Below are 23,175 nucleotides of genomic sequence, written 5' to 3' on the forward strand. Positions count from 1 at the left end.
GCCTTTGACATTCTGTGATAAAATGATACAGACAACATGGAGTCACTACCTGTTGTGTTTTAACTTTCATGCAAGTGGACAAGTTTGTGTATTTTCCTGAAAGACACATAGCTTCTCACAGAATTGCTGCATAATGATTGAGGATTACATCTTGCTAACTACATTGAGACAGGTAAATGATCACAGGTACCAACACAGCTCTAGTTTTCCTTTTACTTGCAGTATTTTTGTAATGCAAAACAATATACTGAAGGGTAAGAATCCTGAAGGTAACAGGAGTAATAGAAGAAGAAAATCCCCAGCAAAACAGATCTGCAAACAATTTTAAAAAAGAAAGAAGGGGGGTGGGAGGAGGGAGCAGGACATGGGGTTGTGTCTATTACTACAAGAGTGTAATCGAATGTTCTATTTTTGCATGAATAAACGTGAAAAGTTACTTTCATCTGAAATAAGAGTTACAAGTCTGGCATGTTATCTAAAAACAAGACAGAGCAGGAGGCGGAAAGGAAGGACTGTTAGTTCTGATCCATTGTGTTAAGTAACAGCATTATGAGGCAAAACAGAACAAATTTATGAGATCTCACAACTCAGGTTGCTTAGTTAATTGTAAGAGGAACTGTGATGGGCAATGATAACACTGTCTTCTTAAAATTATTAATGAAGGAATAAAGCTTCAATTAGTATACAATGTGGGTCCTGCTCCTAGAGAAGGCAGCTACTGTGTGTTGCATGAATAGCTCCATGCTTTGGGATAGCAACCTATCCAGATTCTTGAAGTGAATGCAGATGTATTATCTATCAGAGCGTTTCTTGGATTTAAGTGGAATCATAATCTTTTAGAGCAGTTCAAATGTTTACTGTGGTCAGTTTTCATGCTTTATCCTTACCCTCAGGCGTCCTTCTGATGTCCAGACAGATACAGACTTAGATATGATAACTTTATCTTTTTTTCGTTTTTCCCACTGTGAAGGCTATGGTTGCATTCACTGTCAGTCTCAGGAGGTTGTACGGAGCAGGATTATCCCCATCAGTTTTGGGATAAGAAGTTTTTCAGTTCAGGAAAAATGCTGTTCCATAATCTTACAACCTGATTTATTGGGCCAAATGTTGTCTTGACTTGTCACATGCCATCTGACATCAGATACATTAAATGGAGGACAGGAGACAGGACAGAACTGGCTCCCTACCATCAGGAAGAGTTGCAATTAAGGCAAACAAGATCTAGCCCTTCCCTGGTTGGTCACAAGCCTAATAAATTATCAGAATAGTCCAATCAGGAATGTATTTGTACTTTTTTTTTAGGTTTTTTGTTGTTGGTGGTTTTTTGGGGTTTTTTTTTTTTTTTTCTTTTGGGGGGTTTGCGGGGTTTTGGGTTTTTATTTTTGTTGTTGTTGCTGTTTAGTTTTGGTTTGTTGTTGTTGTTTTTATAGGGTGTTCTCCTTTTGTGTGGCATATATTTCAGTGAGAATAGGTCTAAAGTATGCTACAGGTTTTGGAAGCTGGAGCTGTTCCTCCATTACAGGTTATTTCACCTGTCAGATAAAAAGAAACATAGAATTAGACACACAGTCATAATTTCCTTCTCAGTCATTTGCAGAAGTTTTTTAGAACTTTTCTCCAATGATCAGCTTAGGTCATATACCTATAGCACCCTATATAGAGCTGTCTGCTGCACAAAGTGATTGTACATGTAAGGCTGCTTGGAAAGAGCATTGCAGAGCTAGTGGAAATTTTCCTTGCTTGAATATCAATTACTTATTCAGTAAATAATTCTTCAGAGATTTTCTAGATCATAGTTAAAACACTTCCTTTTGCTATTTTAAGTTTACTACTGTGAATCAAACTGAGATAAAACATCTAGACAGCTCTAATAATTTCTAAATTGCGTCATTTGAGCAATGTCCACACCACAGGCTGCTAGAATTTTGGTCCAGTTTAGAACAAAAGAAGAGTTCAGACACAGTCTCTGTGGAGTGAAGGCACCCAGTTGTGGCAGGTATTTGATCAGACATTTGGAATAGGCCAGGAGAACCTTCTGCTTCTGCCCCTTTGAGAGTCAAACAAATCCTCAGGCTTTCAGAAAAACTTTCAACCAGTACCCACCACTGCTGGTGGTCTTAAGTACTGCCCAGGCTGGGCCCACAGAAGAAGAAAACCATGTTCAACCAAAATAAAATGCTACTGGGCACTGCCACTACTCTTTGCAACTAGGAAGTACCTAATCTGGGCTAGAAATGCGATGTGATGAACAATTATTTCTCAAATGTTCTTCAAGGAATATTTAGGACCTTTTTAACTTTTTTTAACTTTTCATAAAGCTTTTCTTAGCTTCTGCTTTATAACCTGTGGGACAGCAGGTCAGCCAAAGGGCTGTTTACCTGCTATTTTCCAGGGACAGTACATGACATTTTGCTTTCCCCAGCTGCATGGGAATTCATGCTGAATGTGTTCTCAGTAGTTTCTCAGATAATAGTGTTTGGGATTTTAAACTGGTGGCCTTCTTGACAACCTGTCATCATGTCAGGTTTGAAGGCAAGTTGCCTTCAGCCTTGCCAGTGGAGCCAATCTTACTCTGCTGTGTCAGCAAAACTTGCTGTAATCTGTGAGTGTTTCATAAGCATGTTTTTGAGTTAGAAATGAAAAGCTAATTACTTTTTCTGACCTCTCTTTGCAGCCATTCTCTCTTCCTCTTTTTTCTTCTCTTCCTCCAGTGCTTTAACTTTTGCATCATACTCATCAGCACGGGTCTTCCACTCATTTCTGTTGTTCAGCAGCCCATCAAGCATAGGCTGAATTTCCTCATGGAAACGGGAAAACTCCTAATCAAAACACATCTTTCAGTGCAATGCAGTGCAGAGGGAATGCATGTCCATCATACCCCAAGATAGACCCTGACACCTCGCATCCAAAGCTGATGCTTTGCAGAAAGCATCAATGGCAGAAACAGGCAGCCCGTTGCAATGCCTCAGAAAAGGGCAGATTTTCACTTGTGTCCCTGTCCCTCTCCCCGTGGTGCTGCTGCCCCAGGACTCAGCTGGGATTTGAACCCCTGTTGATAAGGGTGGGGTGTGTGAGGCTGCACTTTGCTTACCTTATAGACAAATGTACACACAAAGTCAATGAAACCCACTTGAAGCTTCGGAAGCTCAGCAGCTTTCCTTCGGTCCATCATCGGCTGTGGGAGGACACAAATTCATCGTGGTTTATGAGAACACTTAATTGAAAAACACAACTCTATTTTCTCCCCAAAACTGCCCTCTTGTGTCAGCCTGGCAGTTCTGTCATGCTGTCCTAAAGACCACCCATCACAGCCCTCCTCCTCAACTGCAGAGGAAGAAAGAGGGCTCATTTCCATAGCCATTTTAGCAGAAATTTTAGACTGCAATTCAAGTGTCCACGGATGGGGAGGAGAACAAGTTTTTCCCTTGTGGAAATTATATTTTTACAAGATCTTGTTGATTACTATATAATTTGTGATGCCACTGTGGGTAGAGGGGGTGCATGAAAGTCTACTTTAAAAATCCCCAAACCACACAGGTGGAGAACACTTACAGGAATGACTCCTGGCTCTTTCAATGTTGAATTTATTCATTTAAAAAAATGTTAGAAATGCCCTTCCATTTATCAATAATTCTATGACTCTGCGAAGTCTGTGTTTGCAGTTTTCCTCCTTATTAGAAACTCTTCTTTCTTCTGTGACTTGTCTATTTAGTTATTAATTTTTTCTGTAGGGGACCTACACAAAAATCTCCAGGGTGAATCACCCCTTGATGCTTCACAGCCACTGAACCCACCTAACTATTTGGACAGCTGGACAAGAGGCACTTGTCACTGTCAGGGATGCTCTTCACTATCTCAAAACATACTTTTCTAAAGGATTTTGGCAAGCACTGTGATTTCAGGCAGACACAGAGCACTCAGGGCAGCACTGCTTGTGCTGAGACTTGCTGTCTGAACTGAACTGCCTGGTTCTTACATGTTACTTACAATGGGCTGTTGCTGAAGGACGCTTATTTCCAAATCTCCTTGCTCCCAGAACTCAGCTGCTACCAGGAGAGCTACCTACATTGACACAGAGGGAAAAGGAAAAGTTAGTACCAACTTCAGCCCCATAACTTGATGCACTTCATTTCTCCATTCTGAATCAAATCTCACTTCTTATCCTTTTGTTTCTTCTTGTGCAACCATAGCCTCATTCCTCTTCCTGAGAAGGGCAGCTGTGGCAGCAGGATTTCACCTGTCTAGGGACAGCTCAACAGTCATATTGCACTGCATCTCATTAGGCCACTGCTCATCTATTGAGAAATATTTCGAATGTATTCCCCATGAGGATTTGCCTACTGGTCACCTTGTGGGTGTCTATTTTTCTTTTTTTCCTGTTGTCCTTTCTTCATGCTGAACAGGACGTAGGTTTTATTTCTTTTACCCTCCTTCAAAATCTAGTGTTTATTATTTAGCAATGGCTCAAGTACAGTTCAGGAATGAACTCTTAAAGGAAATCAAACAACTGAGCAAACTGCAGGTAGGTATTGCTATAATAAAGCCGATGCATATGTTACATGTAAAAAGTCTTACTGTGACCTAAAAATCTATGTAACTGAGGGATTTGTTTTGTTTTTTGTTTTGTTGGGATTTTTTTTGTAAACATGAATTTTGTACAGAATTCACAACTACAGTCTGAAAGATTGGTTAATACGTCAAAACCACAGCTATTCCTTTTTTGGTAGGAGATTTTGATTTATCTTCTAGGCAGCTTAGAAATTGCATTACTTTGAAGTGTAAGCTACAGAATTCCATCAGGATATCAAGCACCTTACCTTACTCTGGACTTCCCAAGGCTTTGTGATAGCTGACAAGTCACAGGCAGTCATCATCATGGCCCTAAAAACAGGAAAGAAATTAATTTATTCCCTATTTTTTCAGGTTCAGGACCCTCATACCCCAGTATGTGGGAACTCAGCACATCACTCCTGATGTCCAGAGTTGCCGAGGTAACCCTTGGGGGGGGCTCAGAAATCCTGGAATGTTGCCAGAAGTGCTTGGTGGTTGGATTTTGACCCTGCACGGGTTGTGCCACCTAAATGAGGACGAGAGGATCACTTGGGAATAAGTGGTGGAGGAATGGATTATTTACAGGGTGAAAACACAGGTTTTGGGATCTTGGTACAGGGGGGTTGTTTGAAGACAAGATGGAGGAATTAGGGCATGCCCTGTCCTTCTCCTCTTCTTCTTGTCATCCATCTTTGGTGGTGATGCTGGCACTTTGGGATTGGTTCACATTAAATCTGCACTTGTTAATAAGAGTAAAAGGTATTGGAAGGTAAAGGTAAATATCTTATGCGTAATTTTTAGTATAAAAATAGACGACTGCCCAGTGGGAGGTCAGTGTGCCCATGGCTGCCTTGCTGGGCAAACCTCTGTCAGGCTGGCAGACAACTTTGTAGATAAGAATTAATAAACAATGTTGAAGACCGAAAAATCTGAGGAGTGCTTTCGTCCTTTGGAGTGCAGGCTGCCTCAAGGCCATCCTAAGCCTAACCAGGCAGAAACAACAGGCCGAGCACAGAGACCAGTACTGTATCAGGTATCCCATGGCCCCTTCCAAACTGATAGATGTGTTGCTGTGACAGCCTTGGTTCTGATTGGGACACTCATCAAAGGCTGCTCTCTTGATTAAAATGGAATTATGATGGAGAACTACTTGCTTCTGGAGCTAAAATGTTTGCTGCTTTAGTGATTGCTGGGCTGAACTCCTTGACTTTGGAGTAACACCTTTGGCTCCCCCACGGGTGTGTAGCAGCGCAGTCTGCAGTGAGGTGGTGAGAGCACTTCACCACCAGTGCAGGGCATCCTGCAAAGTTTCTGTCTGGTTACAGCAGCAGCATCATGAAACTCAGGCTAGTTGCCACTGGGAAGAACAGCTAATGGATTGGATGCCCCTGTTTGTGGCCTACAGGGTGATGTGGTAGGAGTGTATAGCCAGAAGGGATCCTGCATCTCCATGGGAGTATATGACCAACAGGACACTTACTTGGATGAAGAACCACTCTAAGCTTTTTTTCCCCTGTATTTTTCCCTGCTTCTCCAGAAGATCAAATCTGAGTAGCCAGTAATGTATCATTTGCTGACTTTGCAGCACAAAGCATATCCTGGAGCTCTCACCTGGTGTCCACATCACTAACCTTTCCCCAGAGCTAGTTACTCACATGACAACCTCTTTCTTTGTTGTCTCTAGAGACAGATACTCAGTCCAGGCAGTCACGCTGTCATACGTCTTAGACTCATCAACAATCTTTTGAAACATCGTTCGCTTTCTTCGGGGGGTAGGGAGGAAGGGTTAAAAAAAAAGAGGAGAAGAAAAATCTATGAAAATCTATGAAACAAGGAAACAAATATGTCAAAAACAGGTGGCTGATTCTGGTATTGCTAACTCCACCAGAAGGGTTCCCATTAGTTGCTGTCCTGACTCTTATGTCCTAACAAAACCAAGCACCATCATCTGCTCCCTTAACTGTTGTAAATGCCTTTAGGATGAGTATAGTGGTGAGGTATGAGCAGATCTTCGAAAGTACGAGCTACTGCAAGTTATGCTGAGAAATGCTTACACCTTTGTTTGCAGTAAAAGAAATCTTTTTCCTTACATGTGAAGCTAACTGCAGAAGCCTCGAGCTAGCTGGAGTATTTTTAAAGCAACCTGGCTTTATGTACTTAGTGAGGCATTGTTAACTTTATTTATATAATCTAAATGTATATAGGGAATTCTGAGTAATGGTTTATACACAATACACCCTTGTCTGGAGTGGCATGAGATCTGGAGAAATCAGAGGTTTCAATATTAGCAGAGAAAAGAGTTAGGCTATACCACAAAGAGACTTGTGTGTGTGTCCTATCATCAGTAATCCTGTGTCTTAGCTCAGCCAAGCCTCTGCTTGCAGTTCATGGACCAAGGAGGGCAAGGACCAGTTTGTTCCCAAGTGGTGAGGAAGAGGTGATGTATAGACAGATGATGGTACCATACAGATATTGGATCTCCACACTAAGTGTTCTGGGTATTCTAGCTTCCCTCAAATTCTTCTTTTTTGGACTGTTTAAATTTTGTGTAATTATACTGCAGTGCAAAACACAGAAGCAGTCTCTGGTCTTGACACTGTATTTTGAAAGCACATTTTGAAAGCTCCTTGCTAATTAGGAAGTTATATGTCATTGACTTTCAGCCTCATGTCCCAGAAAGCAAGCACTGCTCCAAGATTTTGGCTTTTTAGGCCCTTGTGTGTGGAATAGACTATGAGCTGGACATTCACCTACAATGAACTACTTGTTACTTGTGTCATTCTGCTGTCACAGAGAAGTTAGTACAGTCCTGGCCAGTCCATTTGTCATTTATGAGTATTTTCAGATCTGAAATGCTAGGTAAGTAAACCAAACCAAATCCTGACATTTCTTCCTATAGGGGATCAAATAGCCCTGCCTTGTTGGCAATAGAGGGTTAAAAAGTAATGTATGTGATTTAATTGAGTAGAAGTTCAAAATTCTTTTGAATTATTTGAGTTCTCCCCTCAGGTCTGAGGTGAGTATTAAAGGCAGCCTCCCAGAGCCAGTGCTTGTGAAGAGAACAGCTGCACTGGTGGGGGCTTTCAGAGTAAAGGATCACATCTGGCCTTTGTAAAGTGCCAGCTGCTTTCTGCCTTTCACACAAGGTGTGTGTGACTGACTTACTTGAAGTAGAGTGCCAGGTCTGTGGCTATAATGGCAATTTCCATCAGGTGAATCACATGCTCATGCTGCCTGCGGTTGAGGTTCTGACATATATTCAGTGACTGAAAAGCAAAGGACAGGGCATTGAAAAATCCAAGCTCTATGTTATGAGTTCCTGGCCACCTCCCTTTCCCAAATATGGTCACTTTTTTTTATTTCAGTAGTTCAGTTTGCTCCTCTGGTGTCCAAGGGGTGTGAGCCCATACACCACATTTAGTGCTGTTTCCCTTTAATTCACTGAGCAGGGGAAGGTTGTTACACAGTGCCTACCCAAACCCCATCTCCTGACTCAAATGCAAATTTGCCTGAAATGAAAAGTTAGCTGTGGGAATATTTCAGCCTTGGCCCTATCAGAGGGGATACAGGAGAGCAACGCTGTATTTAACCTGTTCCTATAGGGATAAAAATGTGGCCACTGAAGAAACCAAGACATGCATTTAGGAAGCCTATGTGCTTTAGTCCTGGGTGGGCTTAGAGCCCTTTGGAAATGAGGCATCCAAGGATGGAAAGGATGCAGTTTCTCGGCATCCAATCCAAAGAAAGGTCTTGTACTGACAACTCTGTTGTTAACGAAAAACTTCAGTCAAAGGAAATTATTCGTGCCCTTATACTGCAGTTCATTACCAACCTCCTCAGAGAGCAAGAATTTTCCGAATTCCAAGTGATGTCTCTCTAAAATAGAGGATCCATGAAGTTTAGCTAAAGGATTTTGAGATCTGTTTGCATAAAGGAAAAATTGAAGACATTAGCGCAGCACTTAAAAATGAAAAGAAATGTCTAATTTTGTATTTAATTTCTGTCACACATATAAGTTCCATTTTTTAAAAAAGGCTTATGAGTTGAACTTTTTAATAAGTAATGACTTCAGTCTAATAAAAGACAGTTGTGACATTGCTTATAACTCTTTAGACACTGTGAAAAAATAGTATTCCAACTACAAATTTCACTCCAAATATTGTTTATGACTGCAGTGTAATTACTCAGCTTAGTAAGTTTGTTTAAGTCCTGAATAACTACATATTGATATCTGGTAATAGGAACAGAAAAAACTGCAATCCTTGGACACCTTCTAAAAAGCAAGGACATCTGCAATCCTTGGACACCTTGCTGAAAAGCAAGGCCCTCTTCTATCGAAAACTTTATTTAATGTTTTTCCAAAGCTTCAGGATATATAAGAAGATTTAGGCAGCAAGCATTGCAGAAGAGCTGTGATCTGTCTCCTTTAAGTGAGCAACAGAGCCTTGACAAGGAAACAAAATTATGCAATTGTTTATCTGTAGCTAATGACTACCTACTGAGAGCAATATTCTCATAGGTGCTTTGTTTCTGTAGGTAGTGAGGGCAATGCCAAACATGGTGCTTTCTCCATAGATACAGTAAAAATTCATCATCTTATGTCCAGGATGGTTCTGTTGGCATCCTAAGTCTCCTGTAATGCTCAGGATACTGAGTGCCTGCTCTGCACCTGCTCCCACTGTAATGGTAATGTAGAGTTCTGCTTTAACTCAGGGAAGTTTGCTAGGAGGTAAAGAAAGCCCCAGGGAGCATGGCAAATTGTCCCCACTGGCCAAAGCATAATCCCAAACACTGCAGCAAGCTGAAAAGCAAGGCTTTTTTCTTGTACAAGAAGGTTGTCACCCTTGTGTGTCAAACAGAGCTGCACTGGAGTTGGGTGTGATCACAGCCTGATTCCACTCCAAGCAGGAGCAAAAAAAAAATGGTTTGAAGTGGTAAGAAAATGCTTACTTCATTTGGTAGAGGTTGTTGGTTCCCCTGTGATCAATATCATGGCACAGAGCCGCAGTTACCATTGCAAGGGCTTCGAGGTCAGTGTAGTAACGCTTCAGTTTGCCAGTCTGAGGGAGAGAATTTATATTCCATATGTTAACATCTCTGACAGGAAAAGGTACTGAGCGATGACTGCTCTGTGCTGGGGATGTCCTGGGACAGTCCAGGAGAACTGAAAATATTTGTGAACTCAAACGCAGTACACAGATGACTTAGGCTAAAATGGGGAATCAGCTGGAAACAAAATATTTCAGACCAGGCAGGTGCATCTGTGCTGTTTATGTGTTTGATGCATATGTGCGGGGTTGGCTACCCATATAGTGGGTTGGCTACCCACTGCTATAGAAGCCTTGGCCCCAGGATTCACCCAGGCTTTCAGAAGCGCCCCTCCCAGTCACTGGACACAAAGTACTCTGTGAAAGGGCTCTGCATCTTTCTGGGCAATGGGGTTGTCAAGCTGAACCATCCAAAAGATTGTCCACACCTGTGTTTGTTCTGGATGGAAATGGAAAGCATGAGTTTGTGTCCATCCCAACCAGCTGACTTCAGTCTGGCTCTTACTGTCAGAATCTACTGGAAGAGTGGAAATCCTGTAGTCTCTCCTCTACTCTGCAGAAGGATTTAATCTGGAATCTATTCAACACCATGCATATCTGTATCTATGAGAATTAAAGCTCTCTGTTCATTGCCCAGTATTGACCAAAGCTTCCTTCATGTGCCATGCAGTGACTGACCCTTCAGGCTAATGGAGACCTCATTTAGCAGGACCTGTGCCAGGAGCGACAAAACATTTTCCTGCACCAGGGTTCGAAGGGAGCCCTGCATATTTCTCAGGTGTGACAGAAGACCTGCTGTAAATGAAGCTGTGCTGCAGAACTAACCAGGGTGGTGCTACCTTACCATCAGGAGCGTGAACATGGTCTGTGCCACATTGAAGCCATGACGCCAGTTGTGGTAAGTTATCTTCCGGTAGCCTTTGCTGACAGAGTACACAAACCTTACCAGAACCTGCCGGTGGGGAAGAGGATGTTAGTGTGGGTAATGAAGCTGCTGCCCGCCCATCTTGGATTACGGGTCATGTACAGAAATCATGGATGAAGTTCAAACCCGCTCTGCAGAGGTAGGCCCAGAAAGGGATCAGAAGGTTCATATATCATCAGGCTACCCTGGCAATGCTGATAGAGTAAAGCCTAGTAGAGAGCAAAAGTGGACACTAAAATGTAGCTGGTTTCTAATATTTCCCCCTCTCTCTCTCTCTCTTTTTTTTTTTTTTTTTTTTTTTTTTTTTTTTTTTTTTTTTTTTTTTAATTTAATCTCACAGACATGCCTCTGGGGTAAACAAGAATCAGCACCACCCGGAGGAAAAGAGATTTCATCTTACTGTTTGTGAATGTATTGATTTTATTCTGTTTATCTAGGTTATCACTTATAAGATTTGTCCCTTTTTCTTGTGATTTATTAATATTCATGTCTCTCTTCAACAGATATGGATCCATAGATGTAGAGGAGAATTACATTTATATCACCTAAAGAACTACAATATAGGGCATTAAATATAAAACTGTTCTTTCCGCTGCAGTCTACTTCTCCGTGTGTACTCTCTCTTGTAGCTATGTAGTTTTCTCATTAAAGAGCCAATTATGTATTAATGAGTATTCATTTCTTAAAATCTCAAATATAAGAATCACTAAGAGGTGCTATTCACACCTCTTCCAGAGGTTAGTTGTTCCAGAGTAGGTATATTTAATATTTTTGACGCTGACATTCTGCGGGTAAGAAGAACAGAGGTAATTCGCATTTACTTCCCTCCCGACCGTCATCCTGCCTTTCCAGGGCGAAAACTCTTCCTGCAGTTACCCCCAGATCCCAGTAGAGGGAAATCGACTTCTCACCATGAGCAGGGAAATCCCTTCGGGAGCAGCAGGGCTGCTGAAATGCCCGTTTCGCAATTCCTACAGGGTTTTGAACTGCAAAAGTCGTGAGCTGGCAAGTCAGGGTTTGTGGGGTCCTTATTTCCAGGGGGTCACACCATTCCTGTCGACAGGTTGGTGCCAGCTGCGCCAAATGAAGGCACATCCGTGTTTGCATGGGGATGAGAAACAAAGGGGCTTGCCAGAGTGTGTTTCAGCGTGTCTTGGCCGAAAGCTGCAGATTGCATGCTCTGTCAAAGGAAAGGGGCGGACAGGAAGGCACTCCCGTGTCGTGCCCGGGAGCTGTGTTTCCACACTGCGGCTGAGCGGCATTGGATACACAACGTGCAAGAAGAGTTTTGCAGAGTCCGCCACTCATGGCAAACCACATCTGTGGCAGGCAGTGAGGAGCAGGAGAGGGCAGAAGATACGCTCCAATGCCATGTGAGAGGCTGTTCCCTGCCCTCGGCGGGGTGAGGGGCTCAGGAGGCCGATCCCTCCCTGCGAGGCCCGTGAGCCCGGGCCTGTGCTGCTCCGTGCCGGGCACTACGGGGCCCGCAGTGCCAGCCGCGGCATGGGCGAGCACATCCGAGATGGGAGATGTGCTGGCTTCTGCCATCTCATACCTCCTGCGGGATCTGGAACTTTTTCACCACGCCAAGCTCGTAGTACATCTGAATGCCACACTTCACCAGCTCCAGCTCGGTGCAGTCAAAATCAGAGAACCTGAACTCATAGATTTCGAACTTAGTGGGCCCCGGGAGTTCTTCTTTCTGTAAGAGAGATGGGCTGGTTTGTTGCTGTGCTGCTTATGTCATTCCTAAGCTTTGCTGAATAAAAATGTATCAGTCTGACACTGCTTTTCTTTTGGAATACAGCACATAAATAGAACCAAAATGAAGCTTTTCATGATAACCCCTTAGTGGAGGAAGAGGGAGGGCAGTTTTGTGCAGGAAACATCGCTTGTTTCCTGTTAAGCATTTGATTTTATATAGTTTGAAGACTTAAAATGGAGGAAGAATTACAGCCCTCCTTAATTACTCTGAAAAACAAGCCAGATGGACTTTGAAGTCCTTGAGATAAAGAGGCAGAGAGCAGGGACGCCCCAGGAGCTGTGGGAGGCACGTGCTGACACATACTGATGATAATCTCAAACTCAGTCAGCAAAGGAGGGCAGGGTATGCTGTGCCTTCACCCTTTGCCAGGTAACAGCATGCCAACACTGGGAACTCTTCCCTACATCTAGGCAGGCAGAATTTGCTTGCCAGGGCTGTTGTTTCCAGCAGTGCATTGTTCTTACCAGAATGCTTGCCAGCTCCTCTTCGTCACACTCACATGGCTCCTTCCCCAGCTTTTCTCGTGTTGGCTGCAAAAAGCATGGGTGTGTTAAGGAGGCAACCGAACCCCCCTGGATTTCTCACTGGGCAGCTTTGGGGCAATCTAGGGCAACTCTCATATCCAAATTGTGCTTCTTTCCTGGACCTTACTTCAATTTCTTGTCTTTCAACACATTTTTCCTGGTAGTGTTCTCCCCCTCCTAGATTTTGTTTTGTGTTTCCCTCACTTGCAAATGTCCCCCTAGACCCAACGTCACAGCTGGGTCCTCTGACTTCACATCCTCAGCACAGAGGAGGTTTTGAGGAATAAATCAGTTTCTGTTCCACTCCTACAGCCCTGCCCTGAGTAGCACCTCCAGGGCTGGCTTTGTTGAGGAAGTTAGAAAGAGCACAGTGGCACAGTGTGCCAAGGAGGAGGGCAGACCACAGAACAAAAAGAAAGACTCATTCTGTCCCTGTGCAGTTACTAGGGCCCAGGTGCTGCCCCCACATCGTGGTGGCTAAGTGTCTCTGTGAAACGGGAGACCTGTGTCTGTGCCACAGGTCATGGGCCAGGCCAGTACACTTGGGTGTGAGCTCCACATCATGAGGCATTACCAGAATTTCCTGGATTTCATCCTTGTCACATTTCACGTGGTAGAGCACCATGTCCTGAGCAATGTCCTTACGGTTCTCCAACTTGTTCATCTTATCATACGTGTCTGTGTTGAGTACAGACCAGCCCAGGAACTGTGTCAAGGACTTGGTAAGGGGAAGAGAAGGAAACAGAGATATAGCCATAACATCTGCTCCTCAAAGAAACACAGAAGTATGACATTGTGTGATACCTTTTTAAAGAAACACAAGCTGGACTTTGTCCAAAATTCTAGCAATGAGCAATCACATCTTTGCTTCCAATTGTGACATGCTCCTCAGCAAAGCAGTTCCCCTCATGTTAAATCTGCCCAGGCCTTGACAGCATCGATTCTGTGCAGGTTGAAGGACCCTCTGTCCAGTTCAGAGTACAGAAAATTATTTCTGTGTTTCTGCAGGTGTTTGTGGAAATGTTTCTGTCACAGTGGTGATAGCAGATCAGGAGCTCTCACATCAAAGGAGAGCAAAGGGCCCTCATCACCCTTCACATGTATTTCCTCACATCCTGTGCTCGCTTTCAACTTGTTTGCTGTCCAGTGGCCAATTCAAACTGATTTTTTTCCCCATGGTCTTTTTGTTTGATAAGAAAAGTCGATTTCAGGAAATGTCCTGATTGATAACAGGTGCCAAGAGCTAAATATTTATATTTCATTGAAACTAGCCTAGGAACATTTCTAAGGAGCAAGGTCTTTAATCACAGCCACTGTTGGTAGATTTAATAGCTGGCCTCTCTTTTTGTCCTAGCTGTATAGACAATTTCTGTGTCATTTTTCGTGGGACTTGCCCAGCCAGTGAGAGCCAGCTGGTAATTATGTGAATACAGGTGAGAATGGTTGTTTTGGCACACAGTAGATGCTTATGGCTAGGAGTACAATCCAAGAATGCTGAAAAAAATCACAAGAATATAGTCGGGTTTCTCATACCAAACTCCCCCAGTATGTCAAACCGTTGCCTTCACAATGTTCAAGCTGATGTATAACACCCCTCTAAGCAACAAAGATACACATTTAGCTGCATAACACTCCGGATGCTTTGCAGATGTACATGGAAAAATAGTGACCTCTTCAATTATATTAATTTCTTTCAGCAAGAAACTATACCTCCATGAGGGTTTCATCCTGCTCATCAAATGGTTTCCCATCTTTTCTGTTATAAAATGTGACAACACCAACAATTTCTTCCCTTTTATTCACAATTGGCATGGAGAGAACGTTTTTGATAGTCCATCCTGATTCATCTAGAGGACCTTCCTTGAAGCAACAGCAAGCAGAGAGACATCATGAACTTAATATGTTTTACGTATTATGCTCATGTAAATACACGAGCACTCCAATTTTACATTCAGACTACAAGCAAAAGAAGTATTTATATGCCCAAAATTGACTCTACATTACACTTTTTGCAAAAAAATAAAGTTGAATCCTTGATAGAATTGGAAGTTTTCACAATACCTGAAAGTTAAACATCTCATCTGCAGCAGCATTCATAATGTTGCAAATCTAGGGGATCACAAAGAAAAGGTATTACAGTATGGGCAATGAGAAGTTAAACTGCCAAAACAAAGCACTGAATTGCTGAGAAAGCTGCATGAGTATTATTCGTGTCAGAAAGACTTGAGGAATCCCAGATTAAGTACTTACAAATCCACTTTCAGCCACATAGGTTGGCAGTCCAGTAACTAGTGCCCAGTGATCCGGGGTAGGATTTCTAATGAAAGAAAAATGTATAAGGGAAATTAAAGGTATATATTTACTGAAAACAGATCATGGAGCTGAAGTGCGTTCCATTGATTGTATAATCAAAGTTTAGACCTGGAACGCCCAGTTCATAACTTGTTCTATTACTTTCAAAGGATCCACACGCACAAGCAAAAATTTTCCACATAAGTAAATACTTTCGCTTCAAGGATTCAAAACGAAACAACTGATAAAATATCGGTTTGCAGATATTTTATAAAAATTCATTCCTAGAAGTGAAGGCCATGCCTCAGAACTTCAACACAAAGAAGGATAAAAGGAGATTCCTGGCTAAGGATGCCTGCCAGCCTGAACTTTGAACACTGCTGTACCCAAGAAATGGGGACCTTTTCTGCAGCACAAACCCCAGAGTAAAGTGGTGTTAACAGAACTCGGAAAACCTCTCTTATGTCAGATTTGCCTAAGCTGCCCAAGGCTCCACTGAAAAATTCAGTGGCAAGAAGAGAGAGCAGTTTTTAGAAAGAGGGAGTCCCAATGTGTCAGGATGGGAGAAAAGGCCAGAGGTAGCCTTAAGTTGGGGTCAGTGATATAAGGAGTGGAGAAAAGCAAGGAAACCTCAGCACAAGAGCATCCTGGATAAATCCCAGATACAGGGAAGGCATGGAGGAGAGTGATGCCTCTACCTGGCAAGGACAGCAGAAAACTGCAGGCAATCAAGGCAGCTCATTTCTCCACCTGAAAAGAATCACTGGTTGTAGTGAATTTTGGAGCCTAACTTCCGAGTCAGGATCCCAATGTCCTTGAGGAAATCTTTATCCTGCAGAAATGTGAGTTGAGGCACCAACTTACATTCTGACTCTCGATCCTCTATCAGTCCTTTACATTTCTCCTCATGGATGTCTTTAAAACATGGGAAACCTTGTTTTCAGCTACACCCCGTGTCAGTACCTAGCATTCAGGGACTGGGCACTTACGGGATGACTTTAATGTCTTCTTTTCCATGTAATATGTAATCGATGACCTTGTAAAAGACTATTTCCTACAAGTGAGAAAAGAGTGGTGTTAAAATGAGCGGTGAGGCAATCCATCTGGAGAAGGGAGAGTAAAAGAAATCTTGTCTTCACATACCCTGCCATCCGGGGTTCGAGGTCCTGAGTAGGGAGGTACTTCTCCCAACAGGACTGGCCACAGGTCAAAAAACTCCTGGTTTTAAAATTAAAAACGTATGTTTAGAGTAGAAAAGTGCATTTTGTCTTAAGCTTCAATGCAAGCATCGCTCTACCATGCTGGTTTTGGTGTTGTGTAAACAAGGCATGAAATAATAAAACTAATTCAATACTAGGCAGCAGAATGATAGCCAGATATCCAAATCTGGACGTGTCAGGTGCATTTCTATGGCTGCATATTACCATATACTGCCTATACACAGAGTGCTGATTCATTCAGTGAACAGTGAGCACTGTACTCAGAGCAAACAGCTTCAACCATGTTTTTGTGTTCTTAATTTTCCAAAGTGTGACTATTGCCTGACCTACTACTTGCCAGTTTGAAGAAGATAAATACTTATTTTGGTTTTTTTTTCTTATGCTACATTATAATATTGATCAAAGAGCCTTTAGCTTACACGGGATCTTTTAACATACCTCTTCACAAGACAATGTGCTGCAAGAGCTCTGTCAACAAGACAGCCTGGCCCTGGGACAAAGAGGGTTCCACTGGCAAGGATGCTGTGTAACCCCCACATAAAGTTTGCCAAAGGTGCAAACCATCAGACCAAATCAGAGGTAACTTCAATTCCGTCAGCTTGTTTTCATGAAGCCAAATTTCATCTGAAAACTTGGATATCATGAGCATGAATGAGTCCTTGAGGAAGGTGGCTGTTTGGTCACAAGTCACCTTGTCATATGGCCTAGCTCTTTTCTCTGCTAATATTGGAACTTCAGATTTCTGCAGATCTCATGCCACTCCAGGCAAGGGTGTACTGTGTATAAATAGGCCCTTGTTTGCTTATGGTTCCATGGGTGTCTCACTATACTTCTGATACCCACGGACTTCGTGAGGTTTTGTTTGTGCTGCAGACTTTGACCAGGATTGCCAAAGTCAGACACCTCTTCCCCTCCTCTGTCTTCTCAGCCTCCAACTCTCCCATTTCAGTGATAAGCTCTTCCCCTTTCCTCTGATTTCGTTAACCCATTATCTTAATCTTTGCACAGTAAAAAAGTGCCGAGCAAAGTAGGAACAGTGGCTGAAGGTTAGCTAGCACTTTTACTGCCTCAGTAAATCTTATCTGCCTGCATCACCCCTCGGTGGATAGCAGCAAGCAGAAGGATGCGCAGCACACATGTGAACACTCACCTTCTGCTTGGTCATGTCCAGGAGACCGACTGAGTATCGGTCACAGTTCAAGTATGCCCTCACTGTGTAAAAAGCCTTGTGGAACTGCCTCTCAATGTCCGTCAGCTCCTCAAAAACCTTGTTGGCTGACCACAACAGCACCTGCAGGATATAATGAAAATGTAAGCACAGCCTTTTTTGGAGAGATGGGCTTGTTGGGTTATGGTTTCTGAAAGGTGCAGGAAACCTACCCGCTTGTTCCCACTGGGAATTACTAGGGAGAAAGAGTCAGGTCACCACAGTGTTGTGTAGGAGTCAAATGTCACCAATATAGCATAAAAAAAGTAGCAGTGTCAGGCAAAGAGCTGTCCCCACTTAAATTTTATATCTATTAATAAAATGTTGCATCCAAAACCCATTGCAAATTCCAGAGGCTGGTGTTTGAAATATCTGAGTTAACACTTCCCTGGAAGTGTTTGAGCAGCTGTTTCATGTGTGCAACAGCCTATGATGCTTTTACCCATCTTCTGGTACATTCTACAGAATGTAACATCCTCAAGAAAGCTGTTGCTATTAGGCTTTTTCATTTGTAAAAGCAGAGGTTACACAAATACTGCTCTGAAATGGTAAGGAAGTAATTTACACTCTTGCTTAGCTTAGTTAATGCATGTGTGCCTGTATCCCAGATGTGTGTCTGGCTCTCTGATCCCAGGACATATGAGGAGCCATGCTTCTGAAGCACTGAAGCTGCAACTTGAAGCAGACTGGGCTTTGAACAAGAAATACTGTTACATGGCCACAACTGGAAAAAGTGCATCTCACCTCTTCACTGGGCACTAGTAGATTTTTTTTAACAATTCTGAGCTGCACTGGTCCATAAACTGGGACAACTCTGCCACTTGTAAGAAGTCGGAGTTCAGTGTCAGTATCCCTCAAACAGGAGAGTCATGTTGTCATGCCAACCATTGGATAAACATGAGCAGCAGTTTAGCCTTTTGGCACTTTACAGCATGCAATAAGTACTGAAAGCCACAAGCCCCATAAGAAGATCTGAGAGAAACAGCTGAAATATATCTGACTGATATAAAGAAGTTGGTAAAAAATTATTATATGGTGTTCTAATAGGACTTTTGCACAGTATCTGAGCACAAGCAGACTGACCTGTCTTTGCACAAGCCATTTTACCCACAGTATCACCCAGTCTTTGCTGTTGGGATTTGCAATATTAAAATCCTAGACCACTTTTGAGAATGTAATTTGCTCACTCTGTACTTCAGTACTTTAAAATCTAGCACAATGAACTATAATAATTTCACACAGCCCTGAAGGCCTGTATTAGTCAGAGGCTGGACAATTGAGCTATTGGCAGAACTAAAGCAGTGTGTCCTGCATCTCCTTCTTGCTTTCCTCCCTTTGTCCCTCAGACAGCAGTAATATATGAACACAGGACTCCTGGGTCCAGTCCCATACCAGAAGCACTAGGCTTTCACCTTATGGGCCTCCACTTTCTCTTCTAGCCCATTTCTTACCCTGACTAGTCCTACTGCTAAGCTGTCCAGAGAAAAAGCCTTTGCTAGGTCTACCTTAGTTAAGGGTTCTTCATTGCTGATATTACTGGGCCATCATTCTTGTTTTTGATAAATGAAAAAATTAGGCAAAGCATAATAAATTAATTAGAAAGTATAAGTGCCACCCAGAGCTCCAAAATCAACTTTCATTCTGCATCCATTTTGCTGAGACAGGCATTTATTCTCTCTCCATGGCAATCTCATTGGAGAATAGAGCGTGGCTGCCATGAAGCACAGATGCAATTCCACGTCCTCCTGAGTGACATCTACAGCCTGCTGCAGAAAGTTATTGCAAGGATTCACATCCATGCCAATAAATCCGACAGTCCTACTGTAACCCAACTAATAGGAAAGTATGGTGCCAGAATTTCAATCCAGAATGTCCTAAACCCCTAATATATGTTCTTTTCTACTGATGGAGGCCAATACAACATGGATATGACAATAATTTTACTGGTTCTAAGAGGAAATTCAGTGGCACTTTTAATGAGCGGATGGGGGAAAAATACCACATTCTTAAGTGTTTCAGAAAGTCCCTTGTTGCTGCTCTCTGCAATGATCCAAGAGTGCTTCACAGGCTCAAATAAACAAAACACCTTGAGGTCAGTCCTGCTGAAGCTGGTGCCACTGCCTGAGGTCCTGCAGTTTTGCCAATAGCAGAAGAGAGAGAGAGTAATGCAGGACTCTGGGAAAGAAGCAGTGTCTGAAAGCAGTTGAGGGCATCTCTTTATTTCTGCTCATCAGGGACAAATCTCTGAAGAAAATAAGATTCACCATTTAAATCAGAAGAATGAAATAATTTGATTTTGAGATAGCCAAACTGCATTTTCACTCTTACCTGGCCTCTTCGAGTCTCACAGTTGTGAAGATAACTCAAGTGATAAATTTTCAAGTTCAAGGATGCAAAATTCAGATACTTCAGAAAAAGCTGAAAAGGCAAATTGTGAGATTGAATTGAATGCAGTAGCAACTTCATGTGTACTGTATTTCATAGCACTGCTTTACAAGCATCAGGGTAATTTCTCAGGATAAATGCTTTGCTTTGCACTGCCATGACATGAGACTTATCCCACTGTTCCTTCCCTGAAAGATCTGAGATAAACATTCTCAATATAAGCCTCTTCTATGAGTGTGTGAGTGCCCTTAAGGGAAACTCACACCAGTGGAGCTTCACTAAAGCAGGCATCACTAGGGTAAAAGGATTTCTATCACACGACAAAAGTAAAACTTTTTGATAGGAATTCAGCTACTGACCACTTACTGTTTCATCATAGCTGGTGAAGTGTGGGCCATTCAGCTTATTTATAGCCACGATGACAGCAACCAAGTCTTTGCCATTCAAGATGGGTGTCGCAAGGATGTTTTTTGTGGTGTAGTCGGTGAGCTCATCAACAAATGGGCTGAACTGGGCACACTGTTTAATAGAGAATTTACAAATAAGCATTTTTCACAATGCGTCTTGAAACCAAGTCCAAGCGCAGCCCCTTAAAGTAAGCTGCCTAAAGAAAGTTTTGCTTAAAAATTACTGAGGAAAAGAAATGAGTTAGCAGAAAACCACATACAGATCATAAAGCTAATACCAAGAGCAGAGGATGTGGCTTTTAACTGCAACACGTGCACTTTTAACTTTCTGCGAAGATCTTGCCAATCATAAGCTTTAACATGTCAAACTCTCTCAGAACAAGGGGGCTCTCCACTGGTTATTCCCAGATCAATGGCATTCTTCATGGTGCTGCCTCCATCCTTTCCTCTGACTTCTTGCTGGCACTGCGGAGTGGGTAGAGCCAGGTAGCACTGCATAGCAACAGGGTATAAACTAGTGCACTCAATGGCAAGTTCACACACTCTCATTTTTCTTCTACTTTTACCATGAAGTTTGTTGTCAGCCTGCAGCATCTACCCCTAGTTTCTCTTTAAAAGTGGAGAAAGAGTAGTCCAGGGCAAGCAGATGGCCAATCACTTTGCCTACACAGGGCCTCATTGGTGCCATCATCACCTGCCATGGGGAAGTGCAGGGATGGCCTTGCTACCAAAGATATTCTCCCAGCTCAGGTGAATAAATTGTCATCTGTAAGTCATTCTGTTTGGGTTAGAAAAAGCCACACAACTCTGATTATATTCAGAAGGTTGCACCAGAAAAAATTATCACTCCCTAATGAATCTTCTCCCCATACATTCCCCATTGTTGGCCTTTTCTGCCAAATGGGCTAGACCCAGCATTTAGTCTCTGGATCTTCTTCAAAGGAATTGTATTATGACAATGTCTAAAAGCACCAGAATTGGAGCACAGCATTTGGCTCACAGACCTGAAATCCTCCCCTGTATTTGGAGAAACGTCAGAAATTAAAAAACTTTAAGATTTAAGTCACATTCTGATGCTTCCCCCAACATCAACAGTATGCCCAGCAAAAAAGAACCCAGGCTGCAGAACCAAAACAGTGTCTCAGTGTGTTCTGTGGAAGACAAGGAAAGATTTGCTGAAGGGCTGAGATATGCCTGCACTGAGCAACAAGTGAATGAATAAACAGATGGTCTCTTTGTAACTAGCAAACAATAGATGGAGTAATCCCAAATGCCATATTTGGGTCACATGGATTTTAGTTTTATACCTATGATTAGAGCAAGCAGATTGTTATTCCTGCCATCCAGGTTTACATGATTGAACCAGAAGTATGGGGAATAAATACTGTCATGAAAGCACAAACACAAAAGATTAAAATCCCTCAGGTCCTTCTTGATATTGCAGATTGCAATTTTTGCTGGAAGAGTTTTTTTAGTCTAAGATTGTCTCTTGCTGCTTCTGATGAAGATCACCCGTACACAGCTTGCAGTTAACTGCTCTGGGGTCCACTCCCTCTGTTTGATAGTGGTGCCTCTAAATGCCCTCAGCTGAGCCTTCATCAAGCAAATATCTTCCAAGTTCTTTTGTCGTGGAAAACCCTCTTTGGATTCACTGTAAAGAATTTCTGTCTCTGCCACTTACTCATAGAATATAAAATTGCATGGAAAATTCTGTGTGCATTCATTTCAGATCTGACAACTTCACTCTCCTCTGCTGGACTAGATCTGATTTTTTTTTTTTTTTTTTTTTTTTTTTTTTAGTTAGGCAAGGTGCAGCAATGCACTGTTTGCAAGCATTACGACCTAGTGTAATCAATGTTCTTAGTTTCACCTCACCCCATAAATGAAATTGGAAGGAACTTTCAGACTTGTTGCTCGTTTCCAGTTACACCACAAGGGCTTTCACCAAGCCCTTGTGCTGCTGCCTCTTGACCCCTGCGAGCCTCTCTTCTCCCCAGATAACAAATAAATCAAACATACCTCACGGACATCCTTGATGTTCATGGTTTTCTTGGTCTGAGCAACATGGCCCACAATGCCTATGTCCAGTGGATAGACAATCTCACAGTCTGGGGCCACCAAGCATTCCTCCAGAGTACTTCCTTCCTGGATGTTGAAAAGCCGTGTTGCCAGTTCAGGAGTGCCATTTCTCTGCCTGTACATGAAGAGACTACAGCGGTCAGCGTGAATAAGGGACCTGATTCTTCTCAGGGTCTTGAAAACCACTTTCTCCATGTTGATGCTTTCTTGCATGTCTTGGATCAACTCAAAAAGTATTTCACTCTCATTGTTATCCCAGGACTCCATTTTTAGTTTCTTCTCAAAATACTGCTTGGCAAAAGCAGGGTTGCCATCAAGAAACTTCTCCACGTCGTCTTCACTAATGCTCATTGTGAATGCCCTAGACCTTGTGGGTAGGTGGAAGTCAAAAGATGTGCAAACAGCACTCTAATTTCTCATCTGTCTCTTAAAATTTTGTAACTGAAGATGCTGCTTCTGGATTAACCAAGTTTGAGGTATCCCTGCAAAGAGAGCTTGTCATCAGGAAGATGTATTCCTTTATAATGCTGAAGGTGAGTCTGTAGGAGGACAGATCTTCTCAACCAAAGAGATTAGATGAGCTCTTCAAGAGCTTTGGGTCAACTTTCCTCTTCTTAATCTAACTGCAAACAAAAACTGAGTGCTCACAATGTCTGAAAACACTCTCCTGTCTCTTGATAAACAGAAGACTTACTGAAACAATTCCGTTGAGGCAGCAGCAACAGGGAAGGAGTGCATCTCCTAACATTGAAATAAGCTCTTTAAAGTCTAA

At 42.6% G+C, this 23,175-nt stretch overlaps 1 protein-coding gene across 1 annotated transcript; it reads right to left on the bottom strand.

Moving 5' to 3' along the window:
* Positions 1–1,473: 1,473 nt before the first annotated feature.
* PDE6B (phosphodiesterase 6B) lies at positions 1,474–22,754 on the bottom strand. Its single transcript, XM_058823960.1, has 22 exons — positions 22,344–22,754; positions 20,284–20,436; positions 19,861–19,950; positions 17,476–17,616; positions 16,249–16,323; positions 16,095–16,159; positions 15,064–15,130; positions 14,875–14,922; positions 14,524–14,673; positions 13,388–13,531; positions 12,754–12,819; positions 12,080–12,226; positions 10,444–10,551; positions 9,502–9,611; positions 8,384–8,471; positions 7,717–7,817; positions 6,207–6,314; positions 4,818–4,881; positions 3,988–4,062; positions 3,092–3,175; positions 2,663–2,819; positions 1,474–1,532 (listed from the first exon to the last, which is right to left on the bottom strand). The coding sequence occupies exons 1-22, from the start codon at positions 22,752–22,754 to the stop codon at positions 1,474–1,476; spliced, it is 2,511 nt and encodes an 836-aa protein (XP_058679943.1).
* Between the last annotated feature and the right edge of the window lie 421 nt (positions 22,755–23,175).

The sequence above is a fragment of the Ammospiza caudacuta genome, chromosome Z (assembly GCF_027887145.1).
Source record: "Ammospiza caudacuta isolate bAmmCau1 chromosome Z, bAmmCau1.pri, whole genome shotgun sequence".
Lineage (NCBI taxonomy): Eukaryota > Metazoa > Chordata > Aves > Passeriformes > Passerellidae > Ammospiza > Ammospiza caudacuta.

Bases quoted from the DNA above. Each gene is read 5' to 3' on its own strand.
- PDE6B (XM_058823960.1), bottom strand. From the start codon at position 22,754: ATGAGCATTAGTGAAGACGACGTGGAGAAGTTTCTTGATGGCAACCCT. The intron at 10,552-12,079 runs GTATGAGATGGC...CCCCACCGGCAG, and splicing joins AGTTCCAGATCCCGCAGGAG to GTTCTGGTAAGGTTTGTGTA. The intron at 4,882-6,206 runs GTGAGTAACTAG...TCCTGTTTTTAG, and splicing joins ACAAAGAAAGAGGTTGTCAT to GGCCATGATGATGACTGCCT.